This window comes from Macaca mulatta, chromosome 3 (genome assembly GCF_049350105.2).
Source record: "Macaca mulatta isolate MMU2019108-1 chromosome 3, T2T-MMU8v2.0, whole genome shotgun sequence".
Lineage (NCBI taxonomy): Eukaryota > Metazoa > Chordata > Mammalia > Primates > Cercopithecidae > Macaca > Macaca mulatta.
In genome coordinates, this window is record NC_133408.1 from 2,092,986 (window position 1) to 2,109,305 (window position 16,320).

Below are 16,320 nucleotides of genomic sequence, written 5' to 3' on the forward strand. Positions count from 1 at the left end.
GGGCAGGACCCTCCGGGCCAGGCCACACCTGGGAAGGGACTCCATGATGAAGCCCAAGGCCCACCTCTGGCCAGAGGCAATGTAGGCCACGAATGCCGACAGAGACCCCCAGGACCCTGCGAGGGACACTGCCTCCCTCACACGGGGACACTATCAAGCTGTCCAGATGTTCAGTGAAAAGTCCCCTTCAGGCTGTGCCACCGACTAGGCCAGCTGCAGTTACAGAAATTCCTCGCCCTCACAGCCCCACTCATACCCTAGCCCCTGAGCCACGCAGCTGAGTACTGACTCCCAGGAGATCAGCACCTTCCCTGAGACCGATGCTTATTCAGAGCGCTCAGCTGATCCCAGTCTCGGGGCCTGGCGTTTCCCTTCCCACAGGCCGCAGCCCTCCCAGCCCACCGCTGTCCTGTCTGCCTCCGAGGACAAGGTGGGCTATGCTCGAGCCTCCTGGGGCTCCAGGACACTGGACCAGGGTCTCTCCAGGCAGGACAGCTCCTGAAGTGCTGCCCTACCCACACGCTGGGTGGGGAACAAGGCTTGGCCACCAGTAGCCAGGTGGGGTGTGGCCCTAGGGGGGTTGCCTGCAAGGCGGCTGGTGCTTGCTTGGCATTTGGGTGTTCCAGGGACGGAGCATGAGTGGGACCCAGGAATCTGACTGCTTGTGGCAGTGCCAGCTGCCCTGGGGGTACCATCTAAGCCCCGAGATGCCAACAGCCATGGGCACAGCCCCTGCCACAGGAGAGCTCCAGCCCTACGCTTCCGGGGCGCATCCACAAAGGCCCCCACGCCGGCACACACCACGCCCCCCTAGCACAGTTCCTGTACCTGCCTCAGGCTCAGCCATGCCCCACTGCAGCCCTCCCTCCCTTCCTGCCTGCCCCTCCATTCCAGCCCACGTAGGCTTTGCTCCTGGGACCACGTGTTGTCAGCACCTGGCCCTGCCCTGCCTGTGGCCCCCCGGCCACACCCCGGGCCCCACACAGGGTCTGCAGTGGCTCTGGGCTTTGCTGAGAGAAATGGTCACTGGCCTGAAACTCGAGGGGAATCACCAAGCTCATCATCCCTGATGGAGCCTGGCAGGTGGGCGTCCACCAGAACTTCACTGCAGGCACCCCCACCTCCAGGTCCGGCACAGCTGCTAATCTAATCCCCACCAACCCTGTCCCAGCCCACAGGGCAAAGACCGAGGCTGCTTCCCCTCGGCACTATGGGGGGGACAGAGCACCTCGCCCTGTGGGGACGGGGCCTCTGGACCAAGGCAGCCGGTGCACACAGCAGGCAGAATCTGCATGGGGCAGGCACAGCTCAGGGGCCCCGTCTACCCCCAGACACAGAGGAGGGAGCTGCTGGGGTCCCTCCTGGGCTGCCCCTGCCCCTGGGAGGTTAAAGAGTTTCCCCTTCCCTCCTCTTCCTGCCCCCCAACTGCCCGGCCAGCAACAGGGCCAGGCCACGTGGTGATGGGGCAACGTCCCCTGGGCCCAGGAGCGGCCCCCACTGTGGCAGGGAGGCTGTGTGCTTCATGATGGGGAGGGGGGACATGAAAGGCTCCCTCTCAGGACAGGCCCTGCGGACCTCCCTGGTCCCCACCCTGGTGAGGGTCTCTGCACTGCCCACACGGCAGCACCCTTGGCCTGAGCACGCTAAGGCTCCCAGGAAGCGGGTCGAACTGTGCAGCTTAGTGACCGGGGCAAGGTCGATGCAGCCGCACCTGAGTGGGAATCTCGGCTCCCCGGGGTGAGTCACGCCACTGCCCCACGCTTCAGTTTCCCCTCTGTGACTCAGGGCATGGCAGGGTATCTCGGGACCGTGCTGAGGACTAAATGTGCTAAAATGCCCAGGAAGCCCCAGGCCCAGGCAACGCCTGGACACCTCGGCTGTAGTTCATCCACCCTCTTCCCGTCCAGACGCCGGCCTCCTCCCCGCACGGGACGCCTCACTCCCAGCTCCCCCGCCTCCCGAGGGCCATGGGCCCCTGACCGTAGAGACTCAGTGTTGGGGGAACCTGTACCAGGCTCACGTCAGCCCTGACCACGCTTACCTGGCAAGGCAAAAAGGAAAGGGTGGGGAGAGCGGGGCCGGCCAGTTACCTGCAGCCGGCCCAATGAACACACAGTACCCGTCCTCCTGGGCTGGGAGCGAGGCACAGGCGACAGGCAGCCAGCCCCCACTCAGGCGGCTCCAGCACGTGTCCTGCAGGGCCTCGCAGAATTGGCGGCAGGGTGGCGGGGCGGGCAGCGGGACCCTGCCGCACGGTGGGGCCAGGAGCAGGCAGAAGAACCAGGCGAGGAAGGGGTGGCAGTGCGTCCGCAGCAGGCCCCCCCACACCTGCGCCGCAGCCTGCACCTGCTCGCCGCTCTCATGGTGGAGGTGGTTGGGCAGCCAGGAGCGCGAGATGCCCAGGCGGCCACAGACCGGCAGGGAGGGCGGCAGGGGCAGGCAGCGACCGGCAGGGGCCTCAGGGTCAACCCCGAGCAGGGCAGAGTTATTAGCAAGACCCAGCCCCGCAGAGTTAGCCGCGTGGGAGACCCAAGCACCTCTGTCCCCGATTAAAGTGGTAACTGCGACCTGAGACGGTGCGCCCGGGAGCCCAGAGGAGAAGGCAGAGGGGGCCGCGTGCACGCCCAGGGAGCCCGTCACCAGGGGGTGCAGAAGTGGTGTGCGCAGGCGGACGTCAGGGCGTTGGAGCTGCTGGCTGGGAGCGGCTGCGGTGGGCGAGAGTCCTCGGCTGTCCGGGTCCTGCAGGCTTCCCCAGGCAGGGGCCCCGCCCAGCGAGGAGGAGAGAGAAGCTCTACCTGAGGATGGTGGTGGCACTGAGGGCCCCGTGAGTGGTGCCCAGGGCCTGCCCAGGGAGGGAGGCGATGGGGTGGGTGCAGGCAGGGTGCCAGCCTCGGTCGTGTGGGTGCCCGGAGAGCTGGGAGCGCCACTGCTGGGCCACAGAGTGGTCCCATTCTCCCTGGGGGTGCTGGAAGGCCCAGGGAGGGCGAGGGTGCCCACAGGAGCCTCGACAACCCGCGTTTCCGCCCGGGCCAAGCTCTCAGTGGGGACAGTGTCATTCCACAGCTGGACAAAGCTCCGGATGCCTTGGGCCACGTTCAGGATCTTGGCTCCCACACCGGCAATGTTCTCCTCTGGCATGTCCGGGCTCTCGGCAGAAGTGGGGGTGCCCTGGCTATCCTCCAGCAGCTCTGAGGGTGGCTCAGGGCTGCCAGGGGCTGTCGCTGGCTCCGTGGAACCATCCTGGGGGACCACGTGCGTGGTGGTGTCTGCTGTGGGCTGCACAGGCAGGAGCCCCTGGGGCTCAGGGATCGTGGTAGCTGCTTGGCTGGTGTCCTTATTATTGAACCAAAGCCAGTTCAGGTTCAGCAGGTCGGCCTGAGCAGCTGCCAGGCAGCAGAAGAGCAGCAGCAGGACGCGGCAGCCGCTGGGGTCGGGAGCCATCGGGGCTGTGCCGCTGGAGCCGAGGGCGGCGGGAAGGCCTTTGTGCCTGGAGGTGGGGCTAGCCAGGCTCCCGCCCTCCTGCCCTCCCCTATGCAGGCTTCCCAGCCTCTGGCCGGTTCTGTCTCCCACCCCTCACTCTTGCAGAAGGAAAGAAGGCACCAGCATTGGAATCAAGGTGCCTAGCACCGGAGGGTTCCAGCACCCAAGGATTTTCAACTTCTTTCCCACGGCCCTGCAGCAGCCCCAGGCTCCGTGAGGACAGAGGGGCAGTGTGTGCAGTGTCCGCGGGGTTCCCCATGTGCTCCGCTAGGCTCTGCCCGAGCAGGGCTGCTGAGTCTCCAGACTGGGGTTCCAGGCCAGGACCCCATCCCAGAAGCACTGAGGCAGCAGCCCCCAGCCCCTGCTCCCCCTCTGGCCTGGAACGCCCAGAGGTGCCTGGCCCGGAGCCATTGTGCTGTAGGAAACTTGGAACTGAAAAAATGCTCAGCTTGCTGCAGTGCCAATTCCACTGTTGCAATGGCTGCCCAAGTCGTTAAGCATCCCGGGGAGGGTCTCGGGGGGCTCAGACCCCCTCAGAGCCACTGTGCCTCCCCTCGAAGCTGGGGCTTTACTTGTCTTGGACTGTGTCCCTTTCAGCCCTTCCTGACCTTCTGCCCAGGAGACCTAGCAGAGGTGGAGCCTGGGACCAGGGCAGGAATGCATCCTCCTTCCCGGCCTCAGTCTCCCCGTCAACAAAAGGATCCGATTAGACTGGAACATTCCAGGCAGTGAGTAACCCACAGGGCTGTGAATGGCATGTGAGTGGCTGCTGTGCCCCCACCAGCTGCCCGGGCACAGCAGTGGGTGCTGAGTGTGCCTTACGCCCTCTGAGGATTTGTGTGCAGCCCGGCCATCAGCCCATTTCACAGATGAAGAAAACTGAGGCATGAGCCTGGGGACCCTGCTCAAGATCACGGAGTCCAGAAGAGGTGGAGCCAGATGGAATCCAGGCAGTCTACACAGGCATGCTCACTCACACACGTGCACTCACACGCACACACGTGCTGTCACACACATGTTCACACATGTGTACATCCTCACACGCACATACCCACAGTGTTCACCCCACAATCCATCCCCCCCTCCAGCACTGTGCATGCCCGCTCTCCCATCCTCACACGCACATACCCACAGTGTTCACCCCACAATCCATCCCCCCCGCTGCAGCACTCTGTTTGCCCGCTCCCCCAGCTGGAGTCCCTTGTCACCCTGCCTCCTCCAGGTTGTGTGGGTGGGGTCGCAGCCACCCTCCCCCAGGGCTGGGGTCAGTAGATGTGAGAGCAGCTGTGATGAAACAGCCTCACAACCTGTCCCCAGCTGTCCCCAGGTCAGGACATGCTACAGCCAGCGGCTGATTGCTCCCACAGGGCAGGGCTGGGCTGCCTGGGACCCGGCCTCGTTTCAAGCAGCTGAGCGCCACATCCCTCTCGAGGGCAGGCGCAGGCATTCCACAAGCAAACACCTGCGTCTCGGCGAGGCCTTGCTCCCCAAACTAATCCCCACACTGCCAGAGAACAGTCTCTTTGCTTGAAAACTGACTGCCGCTGATGTGATTTTATGCTTAAACACGCCTCCGAAAAGTCTCCGAACAGAAATTCCAGAGACCGCCCCCTCCTCGCCCAGCACTTCTCGGGGAGGGAACTCTGGGCTCCACTTGTGGGGGATGCCCTGCCACACTGTCAGGGTGGGGACGCCCCCAGCCCCATCCCAAAGGCTCTGTGCTCAGAGGGTCATTCACACCCCCCACATACAGCTCCTGGGCAGAGCCAGGCACAAGGAACTGATTACACGCGGCGATGGAGGGACAGCAGCTCTGGCCCTCGGGGCCACACTTGGAGGATGGTGGCAGCCCCATCGCACTGAGCACCCACCCTGCCATCTGCAGGGTGCCCAGCTCCCTCCAACCTTCACCTGCCCACTGCACTCCTGACCCCACCCTTCCTGTCCATTGTCCAGGACTCCTCCACCTCCAAGTGCTTTGAGAGCCTCCTGTCCCCCATCGGGGTTCCCTCACCTCCAAGCACCTCCACAGCATCACACATTTCACCTCTTGGAAATCCTAGTGCAGCTCTGCCACGGCCCCCCAGCTCAGCCCCTGGGATCTGGTTCCCACCAGGAAGCACCTGGCAAGGGTGGCTACTACATGAGCCTCCTACATGTCATCACACACATGTGTGTATACACACATGCTCACACACGAACACCCACATATGCACACATCTATGTATGCTCACTCCTGCTCACACATGAACACATGCAATGCATGCTCAGCTATGCCATACGTCATGTGTGAATACTCACATGCACAAGCCCACACACGTACATACATGCTCACACGTCACACACACACGGCATATGCATACTCAGCTCTGCCACGCATGCTCACATGACCACTCACACATGTGCACACACACACACACACTTGCACACACATACAGGCAAGGACACTCACCATGTACTTGCGCTCTCAGAAAGCACCCTGGTGTCACCCAAGTCCTCCAACAGCATGGCCAGGAATCCAGGTCTCTTCGGCCCCTGCCCAGCTCCGTGTAAAGGGCCTGACTATGGCTTGTTCCAGGAGTCTGAGCCCAGACGGCACCGTGAGCGGCGCGGCCCAGGGTTTCGGCGCGGACCAGGGCTTCGGCGCGGACCAGGGTTTCGGCGCGGACCAGGGCTTCGGCGCGGACCAGGGTTTCGGCGCGGACCAGGGCTTCGGCGCGGACCAGGGTTTCGGCGCGGACCAGGGCTTCGGAGCAGCCTCTTCCCCTTGGTGGAGGGAGCGGAGAAGCTGAGGCACAGGGAGCAGCGGTTGGCAGTTTCCCTGCAGCTACTTGGCCCCTCCTGGGGTGAGTGCGGCCTCAGGCCTGCTAGAGACGGAGGACACATGTCATCAAGAAGGACCTTGAGGAACCGCTTGGCTCTGATGGGGCAGCTGGGAGGCCCATGATGGAGCTCACATGGGATGACCCAAGCTAAGGAGGAAGAGAGTCCACGGCTCTCGACAGAGCAGAGCCAACAAGACAGGTGAGACCCCTCCCTGGGGGTGCGCGGGACCTGGGTGACACAGGAGAGTGCCCCAGTCTAAAGTCCTTCCACCCTATTGCCTTGAGGCCTGAGATCGACCTTCCCAGTCTGACTTCGCAGAGGAAGCAGCCTTCGAATCCCACCACCTTCCCCTCTGAGTGTTCCTGGGCTGAGCGCAGAACACGGGGTCCTCATTCAACTCAACAAGGGAATGTTAACCACAAACTCCCTCAGCAAACCCCACGCAGACAAGCACATCATCCCCGCGAAGGCCAGCGGGGAGCTGGGGAAGAGCATGGCTCAACAATCCCGGGGATCCCGGAAAGGCGGCACCACACAACACAGCCACCCAGCTGCGTCCCCAGGGCCCCGGAGCCTGTGGGGCCCCTTTCTCTGGCTCTCAGTTATGACAACAGGCGGGCCAAGGGGCTCCCTTCCTGGAAGCCAAGCTGACCCAGCTGCTGTGTTGGGCATCATCACAGCCTGTCCCACTCCGCGTGGAGAGACTTGGGTTGACTCCGTGCTCTACTCCCCGGCTAACCTGATGAGAAAATGGATCTCCTCTGTTGCTAGGCTACAGTGCGGCGGCACCATGGCCCCTGCTGGCCGGCCATCTGGCCAGGGCACTAGAAATGCCTGTTGGAAGCTGTAGCCATGGGCTGCCCACATGCAGCCACTCCTGTTATCACGACCTGCCCGCTCCTGAGGGTCCTGAGGCGAACAGCTCAGAACCCTACACCCCTTAGAGGACCTGCCGTCCCCCACCGGTGCCGTCCTGCAGAGTCGGGCCCTGTCTCCTGAGGTGACGGGGCCACTGGAGCAGCCACGAGGCCCTGGAGCCTCAGCGTCCACCTGGTCTTGGTGGACCCGGGCGTGCTGTCCCACCATGGAGCGGGTGTCCTCCCTCAGCCTCTGGCATCCACACAGCCATCGAGGGCTCGCCACTGCCACGCCAGTCACGGGCTCTGAACGCTGAAGCAGCTGGCAGCAGGGTGCAGGGTGGGCACAGCGGGAGGGAGGCCTGAGATGCAGGGGGAGGTCATATGCACCGGTGGCCGTTTCAGACGCCAAGGGAGACTCCGCCCACCATGAACACAGGCGCCAAGAACTGGGCCTCCCCACGCCCCGCACCCCATCTGGTCTCCAGGAAGCCTCTTCCCACTGCCTTCACCTGCCCCGAGCCAGGGTTTGTCCTGTCTTGTTGGTCTGTCTGGTTTGGATTCCTAAATAGTGTGATCTTTTATTTTCTTTTTTAAAAAAGGCACAAACACCCACATGTGAACAGGGGAAATTGGTTCGTCAGGGGGTAAAGAGGGGGGCCCATTTCCGGGCTGAAGGCCCCAACCGTAGCTTCGAGGCTCTGGGCTGTTCAGTTGTCAGAAGTGCTCCTCCTACTCGTGGCCACCCTAGGCCTCAGCCTGTGGCGGGCGGCTCTGGGCTCCCTCCCCATGGGCCTCCCACACATCAGCCCTGGAGGCTGGCGGAGGACGACAGAGATGAGGGAGCAGGGCAGCCCCCACCTGAGCCACCCCCTTCGTTCCCTCCCTGTCCTTGCCCCCAGGTACCCGCCTGAGCCCAGAATGTCCTGCAGAGACCCCTCAGGTGTGGCCTTCCTCCCCTCCTTCCCCAGGGACCAGAGACTGTCCAAGGGCAGGCCCAGGCAGGGCTCCTGGAGAGTCCACAGAGGGAAACCTGGGCCCTGAGGTCCTAGTACCCACTGCCCATGGGCACACCCCCCAGGCGGGCACAGCCAGTCAAGGTTTGGATGCCGTGGACACGTCTCCAGCCCTTTTGAAATGAAAACATGACTTTTCATCTTTCTGTGGCGCAACTAGTTTATGATTGTCTAAAGTCTCTGAATGTGCTTCCTGGACTCTGTATCTTGTGGCTACTTTTTCAAACCGCAATGATAAAAGGCCAGAAGCTCTGCAAGTGCCCCCTGAAGGCTCCACTGCTCGGCCAGGACCTCTCACCAGACCTGGACCAGGTACAACTCGGCCAGCGGCATGACCAGCTGCCGCCGTCTGCAGATTCAGTGGCTGGAGGTGGCCGCACAGTGAGAGGGCCAGGTGGCTGGGCCCAGGTCCAGGTCCCTGGAGGGCGCTGTCACCGAACACCACATGGACCTGAAGACCTATGGAGGCAGAGGGGGTGTGACAACACCCTGTCTAACATCTACCCCCCGCTTACAGCCTCTTTCCCCCTCTGCTCAGTGCTCAGGGTGCCCCATAAGCCCATTGTCTCCTCCACGGTGGGGCAGAGTGGAGGCTTCTGTCCCCCGATTCCACGACAAGGCTTCTCTTAGCTCTTCCCTGGATGTACATTCCTGGACTCAGCCGTGTCCCTCCCCAGGTTCTGGTGTCCCTCTGACCGCTCGGCAGAGCCTGGGGACCACCAGGTGGGGAGCCTGAGTTCTTCAACCTCTTCAACCCCAGTCCTCCGCTGGGTGATCACGAGCGGTGGGAGCCTTCTTGGCTCCTAAATTAATGCCAAGCACAGCCTGGCGCTCAGCGGGCAGCCTGCCTCTTCCCGCACCTGGCCGGCGGCAGCTGGAAGCCCACGAGAGCCAGGTCCTCCCCTTGGGCTCGGTGCAACCTCCACCGCACCCCCACGGCCCACCCTTGGGAAGGCCGCCAGAGACACGGGAGATGGATCACTGGTGAAGGGTCATGAGCCGGGCAGCAGGGCCTGAGGCAGGAGCAGCATGAGGATCAAAGCGTCGCAGGGAAAAGACATTTGAGGCATCTTCCCAGGGACAGCTGCCACCTCTACCCCTGACAGGCCACAAGGAGGCCACATGGACCCCTGCTGTGGTTCTCCACAAAGCCTGCATCTAGGCCGGGCGTGGTGACTCACGCCTGTAATCCCAGCACTTTGGGAGGCCAAGATGGGCAGATCACGAGGTCAGGAGATCGAGACCATCCTGGCTAACACGGTGAAACCCCGTCTCTACTAAAAATACAAAAAATTAACTGGGCGTGGTGACGGGCGCCTGTAGTCCCAGCTACTCGGGAGGCTGAGGCAGGAGAATGGCGGGAACCCGGGAGGCGGAGCTTGCAGTGAGCCGAGATCACGCCACTGCTCTCCAGCCTGGGCTACAGAGCGAGACTCCGTCTCAAAAAAAAAAAAAAAAAAAAAGTCTGCATCTAAACACGAGCAGGCAGGTGGGTAAGTCCAGGCTGCGGGACAGACACCCCCACAGAAACCCAGCTGGACTCCCAGACACACCCATGTCAGGAAGAAGGCGGTGGGGCGGTGGCGGCAGGCAGGGCTGCTCCAGAGTCAACAGACTACAGAGCAGGACACTAATGCAACACGTGGTCCCTGACGGCTCTGGGACTGCCCAAAAGACACGCAGGCCAGTGGGGCAAAGGACATTATGGAGTGCATCTGGAGACGGCCTGTTCACGGGAGCATGGACAGAATTATTGTAAACTTCTCAGGCGTGATGATGACACTGTGGCTCTGTGGAAGAATGTCCTTGTTCCTGGGATATGCACACAGAAGTGCATCTACAGGGCAATGGGTGGAGATGCTGTGGCTCACCTCAGCGAGTGTCTGTACTTGCTTGTGGATATGCAGGAGCACACGTGTGTGCGTGTACATGGATGTGTGGCTCTGGATACATGCATGCGTGGCTATCTGTGTGCATGGATTGCATGTGGATTGTGTGTGCAAACAGACGAGCATGCGTGAATGTGTGCATGGGTATGTACATGTGCACACATGGATATGCATCACGGATGTGTGCAGATATGTACACACGTGGAGGTGCATGTAGATATTCTTGTGTGTGCACACACATGGATACCTGTGTGCGTGGATATGTGTGTGTGTGGATATGGATGGAGAGAAAGGGAGCGCCTGGGAAAAATGTGGCAAGTGTTTGCTTGTGAGTTGAATGGAAGGTGTGTATGAGCATTTTCTGATCATCCTATCAACGTCAATGCAGGTTTGAAATGTTCTCAATCGGATGTTTGTAGAGAAAATAGAGGTTTCTTCCTGATGTCTTTTGGCAAACTCCCTATGCCAGCTCCACCTCTGGCAGTGCAGGTGACTCGGCAGAGGGTGGGAAGAAATGCTTTTCAGACCTCGATCCATGTCCCCCGGGGCTCCGTGTGGGTGTTATTCCTGGCACGCCTTCAAAGTCTTGTTACGCCTCCCAGTCCGAGGAGGTTGGCAGAAGACACTGCGTCTGTCTTCTCCTGAATGCTGCAGCAAGGAGGGCCGGTGGGTGGAGCACAGCGGGGCAGTGAGGCTCACCGACATCTCCTGCTTGATGTTATAAAGTTCACTAAGGCAAAACAAAAGATCTCAATGTGCTCTGTAGGCTCTAAGGGAGCCATCCACACTCTACCCAAAACAAAGCAGATATTTTCAAAGACTCTAAGAACTTCAAGAGCCAATAAGGGAGCCATCCACACTCTACCCAAAACAAAGCAGATATTTTCAAAGACACTAAGAACTTCAAGAGCCAAGGGGTCCCCGATTTTTTTTTTTCTTCTCCAAGATTGCTTTGGCCATTCTGGGTTCCCCGAAATTCAATTTAAGTATTGGGGTCACTTTTGACAATTTCTGTAGCCAGTGGGGATTCCAGCAGGAGTTGTGTGGACTCTAGTCGATTTAGGAAGTATTCTATCTTCCAATCCATGAACACGGGATAACTTTCCATTTATTTAGATCTTCCTTAACTACTTTCAATGCTGTTTTGTAGTTTTCAGAGTATAAGTTCTTGTTGAAGCTGTTGTAAACAGATTTTTCTTTCTTAATGTCATTTTTGGATTGTTCATTGCAAGTATAAATAAATACAATAGATTTTTCTATATTGATCTTACACCCTGCAACCTTTCTGAGCTCATTTATTAGTTCTAATAGTTTTTTTGTGGATTACTTAGAAAAAACTGTATTTTTAGAGGAACAATAAAAAACTTTTTAGAAGAAACTTTTACTTTTAAATATATATATGATATACGATATATATGATATATGATATATATGATACATGATATATAGCTCATATATAAGATACACATATATAAGATCTGGCCTCTAAAAATACAGTTTTACTTGTTCCTTTCCAATCTGGATGTCTTTTATTTTTTCTTGCCTAACTTTCCTGGCTAGAACTTCCAGTACAATGTTAAATAGAAGGGGCAATAGGGAACGTCCTTGTCTTGCTCCTGATCTGAGGAGGAAAGCATTTGCTCCTTCACCACAAGCATGGTGTCAGCTGTGGGCTTTGTCACAGATGCTCATTATCAGCTTGTCGAGTGTTTTCATGAACAGTGTTGAATTGTGCCAAATACTTTCTCTGCATCTATTGAGATGATTGGGTGTTTTTAATTTTTTATTCTATTGATATAATGTATTACATTGATTTTCAAGTGTTAAACCAACCTTGAATTCCTGGGATAAATCCCACTTAGTCATGGTGAATTTTTTTTATATGTTGTTGGATTTTATTTACTAGTAGTCTACCAAGGATTTCTGTGTCCATATTCATAAGATAAATGAGTCTGCAATTTTCTTTTTTTGGCAATGTCTTTGTCTGATTATGGTATCAGAGTAATACTGGTCTCATAAAATGAACTGGGAAGTGCTTCCCACTCTCCTAGTCTTCTGAAAGAGTTTGTGAGAATTGGTTTTAATTATTTAAATGCTTGGTAGAATTTAGCTGGGAAGCTCTCTGGTCCTTGGCTTTTCTTTAAGGGTGTTTTTGGATTACTAATTCAACCTCTTCACTTGTTATAGATCTATTCACATTGTCTATTTCTTGTTGAATCAGTTTGAGTAGTTTGCACCTTTCTAGGAAATTTTCAATTTCATCTGCCATCTAGTTTGTTCATAGGACTGGATTGGAACACAGCTGAAGGACTCACACTCCCAATTTTAAAACTTACTACAAAGTGATGGTAACAGGGCAGTGTGGGAGTGGCGCAAGGACAGACACATGCATCGATGCAGTGAACTGAGGGTTCTGGAATAAACTCATAAACCTACAGGCAACTCATGTTTGCCAAGAATGTCGAAACTGTTCAATGAGGAAAGAGCAGCCTTCAACACACGGTGCTGGGTCAACGGAACAGACACACGCAAAAGGGCGAAGCTGGATCCTTACTTCACACCACATGCAGCTATTAAAATTTTTATTTAAATATATTATATTAATATATATTATATAATAAATACATAATATATAATATGTATAATATACAATACATACAATATATAATATACAATTATGTAATATGTAATTGTATAATATAATATATGTAATATAATACATATTATATTATTATATAAATACATATTTAAAATATTAAAAATATATTTAATATATTAAACATAAGAGCTAAAATAAAAAACCTTTTGAAGGTTTTCTTTTTCATAACCTTGGATTTGGCAAAGGCTTCTTATATATGACAGCAAAAACCCAAGTGACAAAAGAAAAATAAATTGGACTTCATAGAAATTTAAAAGTTTTGTGCTTTTAAAAGTTTGTGCTTCAAAGGATACCATCAAGAAAGTGAAATGACAACTCACAGAATGGGAGAAAATATTTGCGAATCATATATGTGAGGAAGCACTTCCATCTAGACGATGTAAAGAACTCATAACTCAACAACAAAAAGACAATAATCCAACTAAAAGTGGGCAAGAATCGGAATAGACATTTCTCCAAGGTAGAAATACAAATTGCCAACAAAAACACACACAAAAAAGATGTTCAACATTATCAGTCATCACGAAAATGCAAATGAAAACCACAAGATACTGTTTTACACCCAAGTTGGGCTGGAATCAAAAAGTCAGGTAAAAACAAGTGATGGCAAAATGTGGTGAAATCGGAACTCTCAAGGCTGCGGGAAGGGATGTGAGATGGTGTAGACACTTGGGAAAGCAGGCTGGTGGTTGCTCAAATGAGTAAACACAGCTACCATAGTCCCAGTGATTCTACCTTAGGTATATACCCAAGAGAAATGAAGACACGTCCACATTGAAACTTGTACACAAGTGTTCACAGCAGCACCGTTCATCACAGCTAAAAGGTGGACACTGCTCAGAAGTCCACCAACTGCTGAATCGACAAACACAGTGTGGTGTCTCCACCCGGTGGGGTATTATTCAGTGACAGCAAGGAATAAAGCCCTGGGACAGTGTGCAACACAGACGAACCCGGAAACCACATGCTGAGGGGAAGAAGGGAAAGGACCACACGTTACATGGTTTAATTTGTATGGAAGCTCGGAAGAGGGACCCCAGGAGATGAACAGTGGCCAGGACTGGAGGGAGGGAGGGTGGCAGAAGGGCTTCCCTCTGGAGTGATGAAATGTTCCACAGTCAACGGGGATGATGGTGGCACAGATTTTTGAATATACTGAAAACCACTGGATTGTACACTTCGAGTGAATTGCACAGAATGTGAATTACATCTCAACAAAGCTGTTCAAAACAATCAAGGGAGACCCATATCACAATTTCCAAACCACACAATCCTTAATGCTGCTTGATTTCTTATTACTTCCATTTTCAGTGAGAATGATTTTTTTCACGTATTTGATGAAAGTGTTTCTCTTATAAATTCCTGTGCTTTTAAAACTCATTTTTAGAGGGGGTATTTATCAACTTCTAAAAACTAGGGTATGGACACGGAGTCATTTTTGCTGCTAGTGTTGGTTTTCAAACCTAGTACCAGCATGTTCGAGGAGCACGCCACTTCCTCCTAATGGTCGAGTAGCATTTCCTCCCTGGCTCACAGCCTGCGCTCCCCATGGCCTCGCTCGCCCTGAACCACCCAGGACACGTCAAGTAGCGAGTTTCCTCGTTGGCTCACAGCCTCCACTCCCGGAGCCTCTCTCGCCCTGAACGACCCAGGCTCTCAAAGCTGCTCTCATGCCAGCTCCCGATGCTCACGGCTGGCATTTATCGAGGGCTCCTCTGTCCACAGCACTGTGGAACCATGCTCCATGCACGAGGGAGCATGCACCTCACAACTATCCTGGCACGTGCATTTTACAGCCAGAAAACCAAAAGTCCGGACAACCGGCTGACTCCAGCCCCACGCCTCGCCACACCCCCGCACACCACCCACACGAGCACACGGACCTCCATTCACTCCGCACGTCCCACACCTCACTACACCCCTGCACGTGCCTCACCACACCCACACACACCACCCACATGGGCACACGGCCCTTCATTCACTCCGCACGCTCACCCATGCTCCTGCTGCAAGCTCAGCCTGCTCGCAGCACTGAAGATGCGTTGGAGAACAAAAGGAGAGGGTCTCAGCTCTCGTGGCTACTGTACCTGGCACAAAGTGAATGGAGAGGTGCTTTCGGGAGGCAGGAGGTACCATGGAGCACACAAGTCACATGGGAGAGGGCCGAGGACGCCACGGGATGACCACGCCAGGCCAGGATGTGCAACGGGGAAGGGGCCAAACAGAAGACAAGAGAGAGTGGCAGCATGGCAGCCAGGAAGCACATTCCCCACAGAGGGACACTGAATTCTTACGTTGCAAAGTGGCCCCCCAGTGGTAAGGCCAGACACCTACTCAGCCTACAACATTCTGGCCACCCAAAAGAGGACAGGCAGTCCTGGCTGCCATTGGGAAGACAGTCCCCTTCCTAGGAGTCTGCAGGGCCACCAGATGTCCAGTGTCCCAGGGACACGTCTAGGGGATCATGTAGCAGGCATCTCTCTTTAGTGCTACAGTTTAGCTGTTCCTCTCCACCAGCAGAGCCCCGCAAAGGGGCATGGGCCGCATTGTTCTCATAAAGACTCTTCACCAGGAAATTAGCATTTGATTTGTGTTTTCACAGAGGCCTCCCTGGGGACCCAGCTGCAGCCCGGGATGTGACAGACAGGTACAGGACCACCCAGAGGCTTCACCCTTCGCCCACGTGGGAGAAAAAGGGCCACCTGTCGGAGAACAGTTCACCACAGTCCACACCCTGGGACCTCCTAGGTCCCGAGAGACCACGGTGCAAGGAGGGAGCCCTTGGCCGAGGCTCCCAGCCCTGGGTGGCCAGTGGGCAAAGCATCTCCACCACCAGGACTCTGCTGTGACGCCGAGCTGGGCTGTGAGGGCCGAGGAGGAAAGGCGTGGGCGGCCTTTCAAGCTGGTGAAGGCCCACTCGGTTTTCAAGGGTTTATAGGTTGCTCGTTAACTGGGTTTTCTCATGGAAGGCCCCAGGGCAGACTCACGTAGCCAGGTTCCCACAGGGCTGCCTGACCTACCTAGACCCCAGCTGTGACAGCCACACTCGTGCCTGCTGGGGCCTGTAAGCACCTCCCAGGCACCAGGACCTGTGCTGGATGCAAGACCCACGTGTCCTCCAGGAATCCGCCCACACCAGGACCGCTGCCCACACCAGGACCGCTGCCCACACCAGGACTGCCACCCTGGGGTCTGCTCAGGGCACCCAGCTAACCAGGGCAGGCTGGACCTCAATGCAGGTTGGGGTCCCAGGCCCTGCTCCTGACCATGGACCATGCCTCACCCCGGTCTGCTCCTTGCCACAGGACCGAGCCTCACTGCAAATACCTAGAAATCATCACCAATGAGGAAGGCAGGACTGGCTGGGAAGTGAGGTGCATGGAGGCGGTCAGCCTGGGGCACCGTGGCCATCTCCCTGGTGGACACAGCAGGAGGGGCCTGTGTTCTGCACACCATGGCCACCGTCGGCAGGGCAGCCCCGACCTGGGGCAGAGCCAGGCCCATGAGCTGCTGTGGGGACGCTGCAGGCACCACCCTCCCAGCTCATGCCCTGGAAAGTGAAGGCAGGCGTGCCATACCCCAGCGGTTCCAGC

At 56.3% G+C, this 16,320-nt stretch overlaps 1 protein-coding gene and 1 long non-coding RNA gene across 51 annotated transcripts in view; one reads left to right on the top strand and one right to left on the bottom strand.

Annotated features, from left to right (window-relative positions):
* COL18A1 (collagen type XVIII alpha 1 chain) overlaps positions 1-16,320 on the bottom strand; it is a 104,640-nt gene that overhangs the window by 53,060 nt on the left and 35,260 nt on the right. For 13 of the 50 annotated variants that reach the window (XM_077995390.1, XM_077995392.1, XM_077995395.1 and 10 more), the window contains exon 1: positions 2,796-3,475. The exons of 30 other annotated variants lie outside the window; for them this stretch is intronic. In XM_077995390.1, the coding sequence (XP_077851516.1) occupies positions 2,796-3,441 (646 nt within the window). In that variant the 5' untranslated portion in view covers positions 3,442-3,475. Of the gene's footprint in view, positions 1-2,090; positions 3,477-16,320 lie in introns of those variants that run through there. 7 more of the 50 variants (XR_013414762.1, XM_077995382.1, XM_028845235.2 and 4 more) reach the window with 2 other exon arrangements.
* Positions 4,078-8,381, top strand: LOC144339589 (uncharacterized). Its single transcript, XR_013414764.1, has 4 exons — positions 4,078-4,208; positions 4,313-4,443; positions 6,059-6,504; positions 6,591-8,381. It is a non-coding gene; the product is annotated as an uncharacterized LOC144339589 (long non-coding RNA).